We start from the raw sequence: 17,928 nt of genomic DNA, 5'->3' as shown, positions 1-17,928 counted from the left end.
AGTGTAGACCATGGAAAAATGTGGTCGATTTGTTAACTGCCTCGAGCTGCCAGTTCGCTAGCATCGGTTTTCTCATTTAGACAAAAAAATCAAAAGCCTGGTAAATCTGATTTTCTGTCACCTGAGTAGAAGTCCAATCCTGAATTCCCAAAACAAATGCGTACTTGATTCAAACAAAACAAGATAAAATTCGCTTTCATTCATAGAGACCAAACTTACACATCTTTTAGCCCGCGTGTGTGAGTGGCGTGATCTGACGTCACTTTCATGGTCTATACTCTCATCGACCATAACTTTGGACCAATCAGCGCGCGAGAATTCTCTCGGTTATGGTATAATAATTTCTTGACCTCTCAATCAAAATGTGATTCGTTCGAACGCTGCGGAAATAATACAAAGAACCGGAAGAAGTACGCTAGACACATACGGAAGTGAAATAAGGAAAAAATTCAACATGGCTAAAAGCTATAGCGACAAGAGGGTGTTTGATTGTCAAGTAAAAGCTTGCAAAGAATTCTTTCAGGAAAAACTTCCTCGCGGTAAATTTAATCTAGTATCTAAGAAAGACAGACCGGACAATATGAAAGGATTCGCAGGACCAGTCTATGATATAACAGGCTTCGATGCTCAACAAGTTGTCGCCGTCCTCTCTGACATTGTCAACAGCAAATGTCCGTTTGAATATAAATGGAAGACTAATAAGACCTTCTACCTGTGGATTCACAGCAGTTCAGAGGACAACTCGGACAGCGGCTCAGACAATTCACAAGCCGAATTTGACGAACTGTTCAGACTCCAAGCAAGGCCTACACGAGACCAACCTGGCAATGCTATTGTGTTTCTGCGCCCCAGAGGAATTGAGGTGTTCACACAGTCAGCTAAATCATACGAAGAGCTGAATGGTGCTTTGAAAGCACACTACGAGACGAACACAACATCCTTCGCTGAGGATATCAAGGAACTTTTTAAGAACAACGCGCAGATCGACGCCGATATTCCGCAAGCAACCTTTGACGCGTACATGATCTTGCTATTTGAGATAGCTCGACGCTTAGTGAAGGTAGACAATCCAAGCGAGAAGAAGGAAGCACTCGACAATCTTCCGATCGGATGTGCCATCGCAAGGTTAATAAAATTGCTAGAACTTGGCGATAAAGAAACCTGTATTTTTGAGGACGTGTTCCTTCCGGGAGGAAGATTTCACTGCTTCACAGGGAAATCGGAAGAAAGGAGACAAGCAATTGAAAGAATCAACACGGCTATCTTTTCCATTACCCAGCAAAAACCATTGACAAAGGATCACCACCTGAAAGAGCTCCAAGAAATGTTTTGCTCCAGAAAGCGACAAGCAGAGATGTCTTTCAAAGGAGGAATAGAAGCTTTAGCAATGGCATTGCCGTATTTAATTGAAAATATATTATCATCGATCGGAAAATTCATTCTTATGATAGCACTTGTACTTATGGTTCACAATTTGTACAATCGTAGTATATCATTCGTTTTTGAGAGTCAGATGTCACAGTGCTTAAGATTACTACTCTCTTACAGCTCATACAAAACAAAAAAATTTATTTAGTAACTGAAAGATTTTGCTGTATATTTTGTAGTTAAAATAATTAAGAGAACCACTCATGTCCCTTTATCGTGTAATTAAAGTTATTTTATTATTTGTGAATGGTGTAAAATGCTATTTCTGCATGACGAATGAGCTTGCGAAGAAGGCTGAAATAGCTATTTTCCGACACTAGAACACGGTATGGGACCAGGCCGGTGCATCATGAGTGAAAAAAAAACGGGGTGTATAAACGTGATTGTCATCTAGGTCTCTGAAGTAAGAACCAACCCTGGTCCCCGTGTACTTTTTTTTTATTTATTTTTGTCAGATAATGCGGGAGCATGAAACATGTGGTTCCTACCCAGATTTCCTGCCTTTTTTCCCCACGGATTTTTATGGCCTCCGCGTGCTAATCTCGTTTTCATTGTGAGCGGTTGCTCAGCTCCGCTAGCTTATTGTTTCAAGCGTTTTTCGATTTGTATTTGCATTCTTGACTCTAGCTGTTGTAGCCGGGATGTTATAGTTTCTATTTAACTTTCGTGACTCACAGTGTAATGTCATTGTACTTTAGTATGAGTTGTTTACACATTGCGGTTTGCACTCGCTCTGAAGCCCTATCGGCTGTTTGTCAGGAAGTTTGTAATTAATCTAGTTTATTAGCTTAACTGGTACGATTTGTTGTGATTTGGGGTTTCAGTCCAGCCTAACTGGCAGTTTACGCAATTTGTTTGCCTTGCAAGTTTATTAGCCTAACTGGCACAATATGTTTATTTACGGGGGATTTTGGTCTAAATAGTGGACTCTCCAGCCTTACTGGCAGTCAGAGATGTAAAGCTTGTTTAGTTCTTGTTAAGTTCGTGTACTTACGATTCATGTAAACTGATTGAAAAATAACTCTCACATTTGTATTTACATTGACATGAGACTATTTACAAGAAACCAAAAGGGCATTGTCCAAGTGGCATGGCCAGTGACAGACAGGCAGATACGAGTCCCTGTTACACTTAAGAACACTGTTAGCATCTTTCTTTTTCATTGACTGTTTGTAACTAACTGTAATGTAAATGAAAAATCATTTGTGATGCTTTTTTAATATTTGTAAGTTGTTTGTTAGTGATTGAATAAAGATTCACTATTGTTGTTTTAAAGGTTTTTAAAGGCGTTAAAACTGCCCATGGTGGGAGGGATACATGTACAAGTTCAAAGGTCCCTTACTGACTCCTGACTGACCCCTCCCCTCCCCCCAGCACAGAGCCCATGGAACACTCACCTCAGATCCGGCTGCCTGGTGGAAAATACATAAAATCTGTTTTTCTTGGATGCTGTGCAGAATAACATAGGATCAGGGCCTGTTGTTTGAAGTGAAGGGTTTTCTGATGCTTCCATTTCCTGTAAATAATAATGTATAAAAAAAAATTGTAAGTTATAATTATTGCCGGCGCATCCTAATAGTCAAGTAGAAGTCAGTGGAAAATTTATCGTTTCCAACAAATTCTCGTAAAAGTACCGAAGGTTACCCAAGGAGTTTCGGGTTGTTTTTGTCCAATCAGAAATAAAAAGTGCATTCCGAAAGTTGTGTCGGCAGTTTGACATCATCAACAGCCACCTAGCCAAAAACTGCAGGCTCATACCTTTAAATAAAGTTGTTGTGAACTAATAATCATTATTAGTAACACACACATGCTCTAAGCACAAGGGCATATTCCCTAGCAATGATACAGCTAAGAAAAAACTAAGCAGGCTTATTAAAAACTCGACCAGCTTTTCTGGCCTTTGTTCCTTCAAAATTACTCCTAGTCTCTGTATTCTCGCAAAATTACAGCCAGTGATACGGTTTCTTTCAGCCAGTAGTTGTTGGCTCTTAGCGATATCCCTGTTTTCGTACTCCCTATTTTTTGTTATTAAATTTCTCATAATATTTCGAAATGAAAAAAAAAAACTAATAGATATTCTCATAACCTGTCTAGTTGAAAATATATTGGTATTGGTAAGGAGAAGTTGAAAGTTGATAGCCTTTAGAATGTAAGGAGTAAGGAAACTTTTGAAAACAAAAAAAATATGTCAGTTAACTGCAACACTGATCCAGTAAACAGTTAACATGAAAGAACAGTGTGCAAAAACCTTTAATATGGCACACTGCAGTTGCAATCAAGACACTGTAGAAAGTCTTGAGCATATATCAGGTTTAGTGTGCAACAAAAGATTTTAGCGTAACTACAAGAGCCAATTTCATTTACATAGCATACTGATATATGTTTCAAGATAAGTGGTCCTAAAAATTAAGGTAGCTAGGGTTTAAGAAGGGGAATTGACTGACATATTCCAGCTAGCCAGCAGGAACAACTGTGAGTCTGTGGAAGATTATTAAAAAAGTCAGTATTTACCATTGTGACGGCAACTTTAGTTTTCTTGGCTTTGCCTTGGTGCAGGGCTAGTTGAACAAATCGTACATTCTCCATCTAGAAAGAAAGTTAGATTGTGAAATTCTTTGCATTTCAATGCAACTAAAATCCAATAGTCACATGGGTGGGGAAGAAGAACAGGGGTGGGGGGGGGGGGGGCAGGGGGCAGGATTCTTTGAAAAGAGGGTGGGAACTTTATATAGGAAAGGGGAAAAAGAGGGTGGGGAGCTGGGATTCCAACGAGATGGGAACTGGGAGAAATTGGGAAAAGGTTTTACAACATAACAAAATAATACAAGAAATATTACAAGGAAATATAATAATACAAGAAAGTGGGAACAAAGAAAGGGATTGGGATCCAGGAGTTAAAGGTACAAGAATTGGGAAGTTCAGCTCCCCCCAGCCCCCTGTAGCCTGATTCTCAGATGGCCCAAGGTCAATCGCTCTCAGGAACGAGTGAGAGCTACCGGTAGCGTCCTTGGACCATCTGAAAATCAGGCTACTCACTGTCCCACCCACCCCACCCCACAACCGTGTGCAAATCCAGAACCTATGACGAATTTGTCATTCTCACCTTGCCTATTGTTCTTACGCATCTGTTGGTGTGAAGGTTTATAACTGCAGATAAGAAAACACAAAACGTTTGTTAAATTTACAGTCAAACCTCCTATAAGCGGACACCCTTTGGACCTGAAAAAGTGTCTGCTTTGGAGAAGTGTTCACTGATGTGAGACTAAAAGTGCAGGTTAGTGTTTGTATGTGTCTGTGTCTGGTCTGATTGTACAGTGAACTTTGTAAAAAAACAAACAGATTCTTTGTTTGCCATAGTTGAAAAAAAGAATTCTTTCAATTTATTTGATTCCTTTTTAGATATTGTTGATTGTCAAGCTCAAATGAAATCACTGCATCGATAGAGTTCTACTGCACTCAATATTGGAACTGGTTCTGCCAGAACTATAAACACGTACCTTTAATACCAAGCATCGTGGCGTACAGCAGGAAAAATCCACTTTCATCAAACACTTCACACAGAGAGAAATAATAAACAGTTATTTGGTAAGAATGACTTTGACAATACAAGGAAAGTAAGATGCTACTATTACAAAAGAAATGACAACTTTTACCTTAAGCAGCTTAGTGTAAGTCTTTCAACTCCCCCCCCCCCCCCCCCCAAAAAAAAAAAAAAAAGTTAGCCTGTGACAAAGACAGATTTCAACCTGTTGTATCCTGATGCCAAAAACTTTTCCGGTGGCATATAACAACAGACAAAATCGGCCTGGGTTAACAGGTTTAAAAAAAAAGTAGATGCCATTTTTGTCTCGTGACGTCATGACGTTGTCATGACGACACGAGATATATCTACAGGGGGAGAGGTGCATTCCATGCGTGTTTGCTTTCTGAGGCCGCCGAATTTTCCCGCCATGTCAACATTTTTCCCGCCATGTCAACATTTGCTTTGTGAGGCCGCGGAATTTTCCCGCCATGTCAACATTTGCTTTGTGATCTGAGGCCGCCGGAATTTCATATCAAAGAACAGATAATGTTTCTTTACAAAGGTCGCAACTAATGCGCTGGTTTATCAAACTGTAGGTTAGGAGTATTTATTGTAAAGGGCTTATTGTGTAAAAATACAGGCACGCTTTACTGTTCTTAAAATTTATTTCTTTTTTTACGTTTATTGCTGTAGTACTACTTCAAAAAAAAAAAACTGGTAGATCCCGTGGACATTATTTTCCTTGCGTGTCTTCAATTCGAGTATTACCCTAAAACGTGTGGGAATTCAACAGTCACGAAGACACACGCCAAAGGTCAACTCGTCGCTGTAAGAAAGACAAAACTTAACACCCAAATTGCAAAGTGAACGTCACGACTCTCTCTCTGGAGAGAGAGATAACGCTCTATTTAGAGATCCTTTCGGCTTGCTAAAAGGCCTTATCTCTAAATTGTCGAGTCCATTTGCTTTTGATAACAATCAATGTCTCACCCGGTTCTTGTTTACAATACATATGTTTTGGTTAATTAAATTTACGTGCACGCTATATATAGATTACATGTCACGGGTTGCGTTACTTGAGCAGATAATATTTTGCGACAATCAATTCAGAAACCTTATCAGAGCAATTTCTCAAGCATTTCTGCTGCTGTTATCGGAGTCCTATAACTGTTCAACGGCTACATGCTGGAATGTACTTTGAATTTAAGTCAAGCCTACTTTCGGCTGCTTGGAAAAATCGCTTTTGATAAGGTATCGGAAACAAGTCGCGTGACAATTATAAGTACAAACATTATCCGCCTGACAGAAATAGCAAAGATCAATTAGTTATAGTATGAATCAAGATGGACGCTTAATTACCGTGATAGTAATCGGAATGGATACCATTAAGGCATCGATTTCAAAACTTTGTTTTTAAGCATGTAATCTTATATATAAACAAAGAAAAATGTAAATGGTTTCACACAATCGTACGAGTGCTCGATGCAAATACATGCAGAGCGGGATACTATAATTAAAAGATTGAGACTGCACGGACAGTTACTTAAAGTTTCACGCACGAGGCGATCATCAGACTGTGCCGTTAATAGCAGTTGAAAGAAAATTTAAACTACACTCATGGAGGGCGGTTTGAGCGATCCTGCTTTTGACTGGCTGCATAAAACTTGTTTTCATGCCTGCACTTGGTGATTAATTCAGATCTCTTATTGAGGAGAGTAGATCTGTCAGCGGATAGAATGCAGAGGCTTCTCTGTCAGACACAAATTGCAGCGAGACTGGTTTCCCCTGTAAGAGCTTGCTCGCGTGACAATTGACCACTTGATTGAGAAATCGGTGTTTTTGTCTCTTTGGTCCCAGATGTACTTTGATAGGACAGTGTCGTGGGAATGCTTACGATGCTTGAAAGAGAGCTTGTGGTTGTTATATCTAGTTTTAAAGCTGTGCTCCGTCATGCCAATATAGACCTTCAATTCGCCGACGGAGCACAGCTTCAAAACTAGATAAAATAAATTTCAAATAAATTAAACTCTGAAAAGAGTCACAAGACACTAAGCCCAGAGGGCTTTTGATTAAAGACCAGTGTGGAAATTATAGCATGAATGATAAATAAAATCAAGACTTATTTCAGTATAGCTCATTACCTACATTGGAGAACCGCAAGGTATCTGTCTTCTCTAAATCTCTCTCTGTTGCCAATCTTCTGCCAAACTCCATATCAGGCAGCTGCTGCTTTTGCTGAAAAAAAAAAAAAAAATTAGAAAGAGGGGAATGAAAATAATGTCCATTTTGATCCTGGACATTATAGGCTCAGCCATTCTGCCATTTTATTCTAGTTTCTGTAGCTTTTCTGTAGGAGTATTTCTAAGGACTGTCGAAAAGGAGCTGAAAGAGAATGGTTTAAGAATATGGACAGCCGCAGCATCAGCTGCAGAGGACAAAACAGCCTGGAGAAAGAGAGGGTATAGCCTAATTCTCCATCAGGAGAATGGTTTTATAATGATGATGATTTCTATGGGAATACTTCTGTAGGACGATTCTCCCCTTACCCCACCCCTAATGGTACACTACATGTAGCCCATGATAGGTTATCCCCAGCATTTTGATTAGATTGTCCTAATGGCTTATTATTTGCTGGACCAACCGGTAGTTTACATTTTGTATTCCTTGGAGGAAAGAGGCACTGATAAAGCAGATTCCCTCGCGCAAAACCCCACACCCAGACTCTATCCTAAACCTTCTGATCTGAAGCCTTACACACTATCCTTTTGCACCTCCCACAAGACACCAGCCTGCTACTTCTAAAGTAAAACATGATAAAAAAAGTGATTAAAATGAAGTGGTTCTTTTAATACCTGTTGCATTTCTGTAAAGACCTGAAGGGACTCATCAAACACTCTTGTTTTCTTCCCAGTCAAAAATCTAAACACTCTTACCTAAAGGGAAGAAAATGATGCAAACACTTTACTTTTTGTAATTTTAAAAAAAAATAATTTTGTAAAGAAGTCTCAACTAAATTAAAAATGTTGGGGGTGGGGAATTTTTTTTTTACCTTTTCTTCTGTATTAATTTGTATTCTCAGAGCTTTAATTATTTGTAAAACAATTATAATTTTACCTTCCTGTCCATTGACAAAGTAGCAAATAGTTTACCATCTGGTGAAAACGTCAGGGATACAGGAAAAGTCTTGCACTAAAAGAAAAAAAGAAAAATAATTCAATTGTAAGTTGTAAAACTGGCATCTTTAACCCTGATGAAATGACCTGGAACCAAAACCTGTCATACAAACATTAAAGGCATGCAATGTGTGCAGAGAGCTATGTAGCTGTATTCCTTTGCACACATTGCAGACCTGCAGACCTATCATACTAGCATTATAGGCATGCAATGTGTGCAGAGAGCTAGCTGTAGTCCTTTGCACACATTGCAGGCCTGTCATACTAGCATTATAGGCATGCAATGTGTGCAGAGAGCTATGTAGCTGTAGTCCTTTGTACACATTGCAGACCTATCATACTAACATTATAGGCATGCAATGTGTGCAGAGAGCTAGCTGTAGTCCTTTGCACACATTGCAGACCTATCATACTAGCATTATAGGAATGCAATGTGTGCAGAGAGCCATGAAGCAATAGTCCTTTGCACTTGTTGCATGAACTTGGTCAATTTTGCTTAAACCTTTCGGTAGATTAAAGGTGCAACTACATGTCTACAATGTGACATTTCAAAATGTTGCTTACCATAATAAATTCAAAGAGGTCTGTATCAGTTTTGTACTCAAAGTCAATATTCTTTGGAAACTGAAGATCATGTTTGATGCCAGACCAGTATTCCACCATGCCGGCCTCATCTGCTGACACAGCGACATCATACACAGCATTGTACTGTCAAACAAAAGATAACATTGACAAAGTTACATGACTTTTTGTCTGTGTACATTGCATATAGACAACATGGCAGAGTTATTGGTACAGTTGTACATTACAAGTTAACCAACCCTTCCCCCATTCATTAGCATTTTGTCAGGTTGTGGAAACAGTTCACGACTGACCAGAATACATCGATTCACGAAAAAACCGGAAGTTGCATGGAAGCGAGGCTAAGTGGCCCTCGCCAGCTAAAAAATATAAAGTTTACATGAGCGTGTGGGGCATTTCAAGTCGGAAAAAAGCATTTCATTCACAAATTCGCCACAAATCTTGATCCTTATAAGTTCAAAAGTATAAGAGAAGTAATTTATGGTCTAGCTGGTGACAGGTGAAATTTTAACAGCTTGGCGGACAGATTTTGCTGCCGACTTCTGAGCGCTAGCTCGAATGAATATTCCTTCGCCAACAAAGGATGAATTTCAGCTGCTCGCTTGAGGTAGATAACAGTCAATTTCAGATTTTGCTGATCGATAAAATGAAAACCTTATAAATAAATTCACAAGAACTTTTAAAAAACAGATTTTGCTCTGGGAGGTCAAAAAATTTCCAGTATTGACAGAGAAACTTGTGTAAACATGTCAGTGGCAAACATGTCAAGTTTCCATAATTCTGTGACTGATAAACTACAGCATATATTTTTGAGAATTTGTGATAGGCATAAACGCTTTCAAGTTAAAATCAAATTAAATTTAACATGCATTTGTGTTACAAAAGAAAATTACTTCAGGTTAATATCAATAAAATAAAGCCGCCTTTCGCATCCAAAAAATATTTATAAGGAACCGAAGCAGAGTTGTTTTGTTTTATATAGACAGAGAAGATCACATTAAGTAAACATGTCTCACAATCTTACTGTATTCATTAGGTCCAATTTGTGTGACCGAAATGCAGTAAGACATTAAAATTAATCTACCGTAAATGTATACATAGATTGTTAGACGCAAATGTTGAGTTGTTGCCTGCCTGCCTTTCATCACTCCCGCTACTACGCACAGACCATACCTTCGCTTGCTGTTAAAATTCGATCCAGTTCAGAAATGAAGCAATTCACATCTGTGCAAAATGTTATTAATAAAAAACAGGCCGAATGTTTCGATTGTTGAGGGATTTTCCTGACTGAAACATGTCACAACAAAACCGCATAACATGCGAGTTTCTCTGTCAAAACAAACTGCTCTATTTGTAAATATTTCTTTTGATATGAATGGCAGTTTTATTTAATTGATATTAAACTGACTTTCCTTGCTACTCAAAAAGATATACAACTCATGCCCAATTTACACTTGAAACAGTTCATGCCCATCAAAAATTCTACTAAAAAATCTGCTGCGCATGTTTAAAAGTGGCAGAATTAGAATCTACAAAATATTCAGTGCTCTTAGATTATTTGTTTATACCGGAATTTCAGTCGGCCTGAAAACCGAAGAGACTCCCAAAACAAAATCTGTTTTTTAATTAAAGTTCTTGTGAATCACAAGGTGTTTTATTGATCAACAAAATCCAAAATTGAGCAAAGAAGGACTAAAATTGAGGTTATGAGTATTAAATTATTCGATTAGAGAGAAGTCAACAACAACATCTTACTGCTAAACTGTATGTAAAAGTAAAATTTTACCTCTTGCCTGTTAAACCTTAATCGAATTTCTTCTTTTATACTTTTGAGCATATAAGGATCAAGATTTGTGACGAATTTGTAAATGAAATGCTTTTTTCCGACTTGAAATGCCCCACACGCTCATGTAAACTTTATATTTTTTAGCTGGCGAGGGCCACTTAGCCTCGCTTCCATGAAACTTCCGGTTTTTTCGCGAATCGGTGTATTCATTAATACCCCTGGGTGGAGAAGTGTCTTTCCTAAGAACACAAAACAATGACCACAGCCAGGGTTCAACCCCAAACTACTTGATGCAGAGTCCAGTGCACTAACCCTGAGGACACTATACAGCACCCTCCTATATTGACTGAGATGCAATATGTGCGAGTTCACAAACAACTTTAATAAAGAACTCTGGCTTCTATCTTCCTAATAACCAAATCTAACAATTGGGATTTTACCAATACCTTGGGAAATTTGGCTATAACCAGCCTGTTAATTGTCCTAATAGACCGTATTGGACTTTTAGTTGATGCATTTAGTAAACAGGGAAGCTTGCACATGTGTTTACCTTAATAAATGTTATAGGTTTGGTATGAAGATTCAGGGTGTGAAGAGGTGTGCTTGTTCCACGTCCATCATAAACATGGATCACCCCTGTTTCTTTCTCTGAGCTAAAAGTTAATGAAACAGATTTGTGAGTAACAAGACTTACATGTAGTCTTTGTTGCTGTGCAAAAATCAGTATCTTGCAGATTACATATATGAAATATTTTTGTGTAAAACTCGCTCAACTTATGATAAACAGTTTGTTGAAAAGAAATTAAATCTCTTTTAATTAGAGATCTGTAAAGTGTCTCAAACTGAGTTGTTTGTCAGCTCTGACATTTTGCATGCATGCGGAGCTGAGTACTTAATCAAAGTACACAACTTTGAGTCAATTCTCAAAATGGCAAAATATGTTTGCTATAATGAGGTTTCATTATATACAGGTTCTTTTCCATATATTGTACTATTATTGAAACAAAGGAAACAAAGAATAATTATCACTTGTTATACTGGAGACCTCATTATATAAAGGTTAATTAAATCAAGGTTCCACTGTATCATACATGTATCTCATTTGCGATGAATCAAGCATGTGAAAAGTAACAATGCTTCTCTGTGTACTTGCACAATAAGAAGTCTAACAAAAGTATCAAGCTAGCCAAACAATATTGAGCAAGTGATTTTGCTGTAGCACACTGCAGTTGCAATCAAGACACTGAAGAAAGTCTTGAGCATATCAGGTTTAGTGTGCATACACAATACTCATGCATAAGTTAACCTAATTTTTGTTTCCTTAGCATACAGCAACTAGGAGTACAGCTACTGGGATGGAATGCTAGTCCATAGTGGGGTAATATTCTTCCTAGTAAGTATTTTGTCAAGTTACCAATTGAAAACAGTTTGAAAGTATCCAAGGCATTTATACCCCTGGGTACAGTAAAGCACCATGAAGGTTAGTTTTCTTGTTCTTTTAAACTACATTGTATCATGATCTTAATGAAATCAAATAAAATGGTCTTAATGATATTATGAAAGTTATTATTCCAGTATGTGCCATTTTTACCATATTAGGGCAAAAGAACGTGCAAAATATGCCACGTTATTACACAGTAGAACAGGGCAAAAATACGAGCGGACAAACTTACGGGATACTGGCCCAAACAAAGTGGAAAAATTAGTGGAATAATAAATCCCTTATTCGATGGTTTAACATTTAATACGAGCGGACATTTTGCTTATTGCCCGTATTTTTCCACACCCTTAAGGAGCTTGGAAAAATACTATGCAACTCGCAAAATATCCACGTGTATTACATGTTAAACCATCGAATTAGGTGTATTTATTTGTTAACAAGGTATTATCAGTATAAAACAAGTGAATACTTGCCATGCTACTGCAGCCACTGCTGCGCCAGGAGGAAAAATCCATTCACACTGTCCAGGTACGTAATCTAATCTTAACATGTTTATCATGTCTAGAAAAAAAATTAAAATATATATAAATATTAAACAAATATCTAGCAAATATATTTGACAGATTTGGGTGCAGGGATGGCACAGTGGTGAGAGTGCTCACCTCCTACCAATGTGGCCCGGGTTTGAATCCTGGAATCAGCATTGTATGTGGGTTGAGTTTGTTGTTGATTCTTGTCCTTGCTCCGAGGGATTTTCTTGTGATCTCTGGTTTTCCTCCCTCCACAAAAACCACACTTTTAAATTCCAACTCAACCAGTAATCCCAGGGCCACAGCACATTTGGGGGTTACCCTTGCATAACCATCAGATGGTAATTCATTTGTAAAATGGAATAAAATTAATTTTACTTCTTACCAAAATTGACAACATCAAATACTTTAAGTGATTTATCCTCAGCTGTAGAGCACAAGACCTGTCCATCAGCACTGGCAGCAATACAGTGAATTACTCCTGTGAGAAAATATAAACAATCAAGTGATCAATGGCTGCGAATCCGTGTACTCCATGTGAAACAATACGATGTAAGTTGTTTACAGATACAAGATCAATAGCTGTCTTTGTGTGCTCCATCACGGGTAGGTTCTTTAACAAGCTGACTCAAGCCGTGAAGTCTTGCTGCATGTATTATCATATAAGATTGTCGAGTTCACTTTTATTTTTTTTTAATTTTTATTGGTCAATTTTTATGTTTTGAGGACCCTTCTGAAAACCACTTATAGTGATTGGAGGCCTCCTCATTAAAGATTTTATATTATTATTATAATTATAATTATTATTATCATTATTATTATTATTATTATTATTATTATTATTATTATTATTATTATTATTATTATTATTATTATTATTATTATTTAGAGACAATGTCCTCAATTTATGTTTGTGTCACAAAAAAAATGAGGCACATAATTTTTTTTTTCTACTGGTATAGTAAAATCTCACCCATGTGTGCTTTGAAGTGTTTCACAAATTCAACTCCCTCGTCTTGCTTTTTCCAAAACTTAATGTGACCATCACAACTTGCCGTAACAAGGAATTCTGTTCTGTGAATTACAATAAAATGAACCATAATCAGAATGTAATTACAAACACTTGAGAACCAAAATGAGAGTTTCCTTTTTACAGTGCAACACGCCTTACTGTAGCCACCCAACAAACATTTTTTACAAGTGTCCCCTCGTAATATTATTATTTGTGTGATGAACACATGTACACTTCCTTGCAAAGTTGAATAACATCGTATTTATCAACAAAACATAATAAATTACAAGAGTACACTTGTAAAAAAAGTTTGTTGGGTAGCTACGGTAAGGCGTGTTGCACTGTAAGAGGCATCTGATATTCTTAACCAGAAAAATTTTACACTGAAGATGTTTACCTTTCAAGACCCATATTGTGTCTGGGATTGCTTGTTATTGTACAAGAAAATTCAATCCAGTTGAATTTCAGACATCTCTCTTACAGGATGTTGAAGTTTTGAATAGAATACATTTCATTCTACTTACTCAGTGACCACAATATGTGAAATGACATCTCTGTGCATAAAACTTTTTTCATAGGATTCAGCAGATGGAATATTTCCCAGGTAGACTTTCTCAAACTCTAAAACTAAAAATATAATATTAGTTATATATACATGCATAACCAAATTAAATCAAGCCAACAAAATAACATTCAATTTAAGAAATTATCAATGGCCTGATTTTATGGCTAACAAAATACAATGTATATACAGAGAGCTAGTGTTAAAGGTTCTACCTTGTAATTTTGTTTAGATTTATAATGGTTAGGGTATACCAAGGGTTTTGGGTACATGGCATATAGGGGGGGGGGGGTTAATTGGGTATAAGGAAGGGTGTTAGACAATGAAATATTTTGGTACAAATTGTATATCCAATAGATATTGAGTAAGGCATACGTGATTGCTCTCTCCTGTAGTGTTGGGTCTTTGGCTAAATTGTGTAGTGTTTTTAGGTTTATCAGAGTATACCACTATCCTGACCTTTCCCCTGGACAAATCTAAATGGATGGGCAGGACTATGCCTTGAGAAGGTCACACAACAAACTGCCTGATGTGCATGCTAGTAAAACTTCCTCATTCAAGAATCTTGACTCTGCAGACTAGTTAATTAGCTAGCCTCAATCTCATCCCCAGAGGCCATGATCCTTTTGGTCGGCATTAAGAATCGAGGCCTCTGGGCTAGACTGAAAGCCTGCCAAAAGCACAGCCAAATCTTGATTGGCTGTGGAAGCTTGTTCATTTCATCCACAATATCTCTGGTGCACACGCACATTCAAACCGGAACCAGGAATTTCTGGTTCCGGTTTATGAATTTCCCAGAACCACTGAGCATTCTGTCACCGCTGACCGAAAACAAAAATACCAGCTCTGATCTGGGAATGAGATTGAGCTACAGCTGTAGCCTTGCAGCATTCAAGGGTACACTTAGTAAGCTTATATTTGCAGTTAATCCAGTTGATTGAAAGACTTTGATCATATCAGGGTAAAATTTCCATTTTCCCAAGACAAATCATACAAAAATGTATGAAATCTATAGTGGAATTTGACCTTTAGGTCATTAATGTTTATAATATAAGAACGTGCAGAATTAGAAAAGTCTGAGCAATTTGCAATTCCATTCACTGCAGAGAATCCAGAGATCACTTAATTACACTAATGTTTTCTATTACCTCTTTTCTTCTTTGGTTTAGGAAGAGCTGCCGGCATAGGACCAATCATTTCATCTTCTTCTTCTTCATCGCTATTATCAGTTGCTTCTAAACCACGTTTTCTGTCTGCTACATCCGCCATTTTGAAAGAGTAACGCAATCTTGCCGGTCAGAGATAAATGCGCTTGAAGTATGCGCCCGCGCAGGCGAAGGCTCCCTGGGGAAATATCCTATTTATACTCCACGTTAATCAATGACCAACGTGAAATGCTGGGGAGTATAAAACGTAGATTGAGTACTTTCACTTCACATTGAGCTATCTGAGAAACCATTCATTCAATCCGCCATGAGTTGTGATTTCTAGAGGTGGCGCACGACATGACAACACGCGAGGGACACAGAAATTAATGGCGAAAATCGTCGCGAGTTCACTTGTGGAGGCGAGAATTTTTCAAGCCCGACCATGTTTTTGAAGATTTAAGCTTAGCTGCGTCAAAGGCTTGTAAACATGGGTGATTGAAAGCCGTTGTTTGAGGAATAGCAAGAAGGACTATGGATGCGCTAGATAGCTCTGTGCTGGTTCGTCGCACAGAAAGCGAGGGTAGCACAACTAGCGAAGACCGGGAGAGTAGTCTTCGAGCGTATTTGGAAAAAGAGTCGCTCGGACATTTGTCCGCGCTATTCCCAGAAGATGTATCGCTTAGCTATTTTCAGGCTCTTACAGACGACGATTTGGAACACGATTACAACGTCAAAGATGACAAAGAAAGAGAACTTTTAATGCACTCTATCTTCAAACTACGCGAGGACTTAGACTCGGCAGACGAGGTAAGACATTCTACCATAACACACCGGTCAATTTTACTGTGTTGTTAATATTTTCCGAAGTAAGCTCACATGTTCACCCGCGCAATTTCAGGTTAAGATGAATTAAACCTCAAGTCAAGCAGTGTTTTAAAGTTTTATATTTTCCTTTCTATTAACCCCAACTGTGTGTCTAAATATTTTCGTGGTTTTTCAAAAGGTATTTTTGTTTATTTCCTCTGAATACATTTTCGTGTTTCCTAGGCCGACAACACGCCAGGAAACAAAAGTGCCCACAAAATATTATTGATGTGAGATATCTTTCGTCTGAAGTACTTATCTTTTGTGATCGGCGAATATTTGGACTTGTGCTTTATATTTTAGGCTAACTTATTTGTACTGCACGTAGTTTTAATTCAGTTTGATTTTATTTCTGTCCATGTTTACTATATTAGTGGCCTGATTTTGGGCTTTTATCCAAATTGTCATCTTCTGAGTCGACGTATTTCCTGACAGTAAGATCAAAAACATTCAATATGGCTAGATAAACTTACCGAATCAAACAGATCAATTTTCATTGCAAGAACGCGCGAAATTTAGCAAAACAGCTTAAATTTGTTGATCTACCGATTCTGATCGAGTTTTATTTTTGTTTTAGTTATTTCCTTTGATCAAAACCCGGGGGTGTTTTCCGTTTGGGAGTGAACTAAACGCACAATATATGCTTTGTTGTCGACCTATTTATTCCTACCATATAGCTGGGTTGCTATTTTTTTACCCCGCATTTTTCAGAATTATTTACGATCAAAAGTTCGTCGCGCCCTAACTGTATCTCTCTCGAAGTTATCCTCTCTCCAGCCGCGAAAAAATGTCTCTCGGTTAAAGATATACATTGTAACGAAAAAACCTCCTACACAACCGTCCAGAAAATTTATTGCGTGTGAAAAATCTTATGCGATGCTAATCAACTATGGAAAAGTGTTTTGGTGGGTTAGACAAAGCTCTTTTAATTCAGTCGGCGCAATGGTACGTAAATGTGTAGACAATTGATATTTGGTTGTAAGAGAGTTGTTCTTTATTATGCAAATGTATCTATGTTCATTACATTGGCCGCAGCAGGGAATGCTCTAGTCTTCCCATCTAAATATTTGTGATTTTTACAAAGATAAATTACTTCCTTGAGAGAAAGTTCTAAATTGTGTTGGTAATTTTCTTGGAGCTTAAATTTGCATTGATGTTCAATTTTCCATGCTCATGAAATCCAGCTTGTACAAATAGTGAACAACGCATTGTTTACAAAATAGATCTTTTGTTGGTTTAGAAAATCGTTCACAGAAACTAATCTATTAGTTTTTCTTGCATTAGAAAAACATTGCACTTTGGTTCAGTGATTTTCAGTTGACGCTGGGACTAAATTCTAGTTTTAATGTAAAATTCAAATTTTTGTAGCAAATCAGTTTTTTTGTACTGTAGATCTCAATATCAAAACTTCAAAGATAATTAACATCTAAATCCAAGGCATTGTTTGACTTCCACTGGAAAGCTATTAATTTAGCATGTGACGATTTGGGGGTATTTTGATAATCTTTGAAGAACGTGCCATTTGTTCATCCATCCGTCAGTTGGAATGTAAATTTTATCATGCAAGTTTAGAAGTGTATCTTTCAGCAGCATTAATTAAAAGGATGTTTTGTTCTAATGCTTTAAAACACTGTTCCTGTGTTTTGACAGGAAAGTTATAAAATTATCTTATGAGAAATCCATGTTTTAATTGTACAGTTGTATGAGAATTTGTGCTTAGTTATAAATTAAAGAAGTTATTATAAATATATTATTTTGTACAGAATTATGGTTACAATTTTAAGGTTCAACTTAACATGTACCCCGAGAGTTTGGTAGAGTTTGGTAGAGTTTGCCCTGACCTTAAAAAGCTTGGAATGCATGACTTAATTATAACTAA

General features: G+C 37.5%; 3 protein-coding genes across 3 annotated transcripts in view; 2 read left to right on the top strand and 1 right to left on the bottom strand.

The window, feature by feature from the left end:
- LOC144637917 (peptidylprolyl isomerase domain and WD repeat-containing protein 1-like) overlaps positions 1-15,312 on the bottom strand; it is a 30,620-nt gene extending 15,308 nt beyond the window's left edge. Inside the window, exons 1-14 of the mRNA XM_078497006.1 lie at positions 15,186-15,312; positions 14,000-14,102; positions 13,437-13,537; positions 12,849-12,944; positions 12,407-12,494; positions 11,043-11,145; positions 8,689-8,832; positions 8,066-8,140; positions 7,804-7,884; positions 7,093-7,186; positions 4,926-4,979; positions 4,532-4,575; positions 3,940-4,014; positions 2,826-2,944 (exon numbers count right to left, since the gene is read on the bottom strand). Coding sequence (XP_078353132.1) covers positions 2,826-2,944; positions 3,940-4,014; positions 4,532-4,575; positions 4,926-4,979; positions 7,093-7,186; positions 7,804-7,884; positions 8,066-8,140; positions 8,689-8,832; positions 11,043-11,145; positions 12,407-12,494; positions 12,849-12,944; positions 13,437-13,537; positions 14,000-14,102; positions 15,186-15,306 — 1,298 coding nt within the window. The 5' untranslated portion in view covers positions 15,307-15,312. The remainder of the gene's footprint in view (positions 1-2,825; positions 2,945-3,939; positions 4,015-4,531; positions 4,576-4,925; positions 4,980-7,092; positions 7,187-7,803; positions 7,885-8,065; positions 8,141-8,688; positions 8,833-11,042; positions 11,146-12,406; positions 12,495-12,848; positions 12,945-13,436; positions 13,538-13,999; positions 14,103-15,185) is intronic.
- On the top strand, positions 441-1,576 carry LOC144639038 (uncharacterized). The gene has a single exon (XM_078498301.1). The coding sequence runs from the start codon at positions 455-457 to the stop codon at positions 1,574-1,576; it is 1,122 nt and encodes a 373-aa protein (XP_078354427.1). The 5' UTR covers positions 441-454.
- A 28-nt stretch (positions 15,313-15,340) lies between the features above and the next one.
- Positions 15,341-17,928, top strand: part of LOC144637915 (microtubule-associated serine/threonine-protein kinase 3-like) — a 33,641-nt gene continuing 31,053 nt past the window's right edge. Inside the window, exon 1 of the mRNA XM_078497003.1 lies at positions 15,341-15,992. Coding sequence (XP_078353129.1) covers positions 15,717-15,992 — 276 coding nt within the window. The 5' untranslated portion in view covers positions 15,341-15,716. The remainder of the gene's footprint in view (positions 15,993-17,928) is intronic.

Source organism: Oculina patagonica, chromosome 14 (assembly GCF_052425735.1).
Source record: "Oculina patagonica isolate OP01 chromosome 14, crgOcupat, whole genome shotgun sequence".
NCBI classification, from domain to species: Eukaryota; Metazoa; Cnidaria; class Anthozoa; order Scleractinia; family Oculinidae; genus Oculina; species Oculina patagonica.
This window is presented reverse-complemented; position numbering and strand designations above follow the sequence as displayed.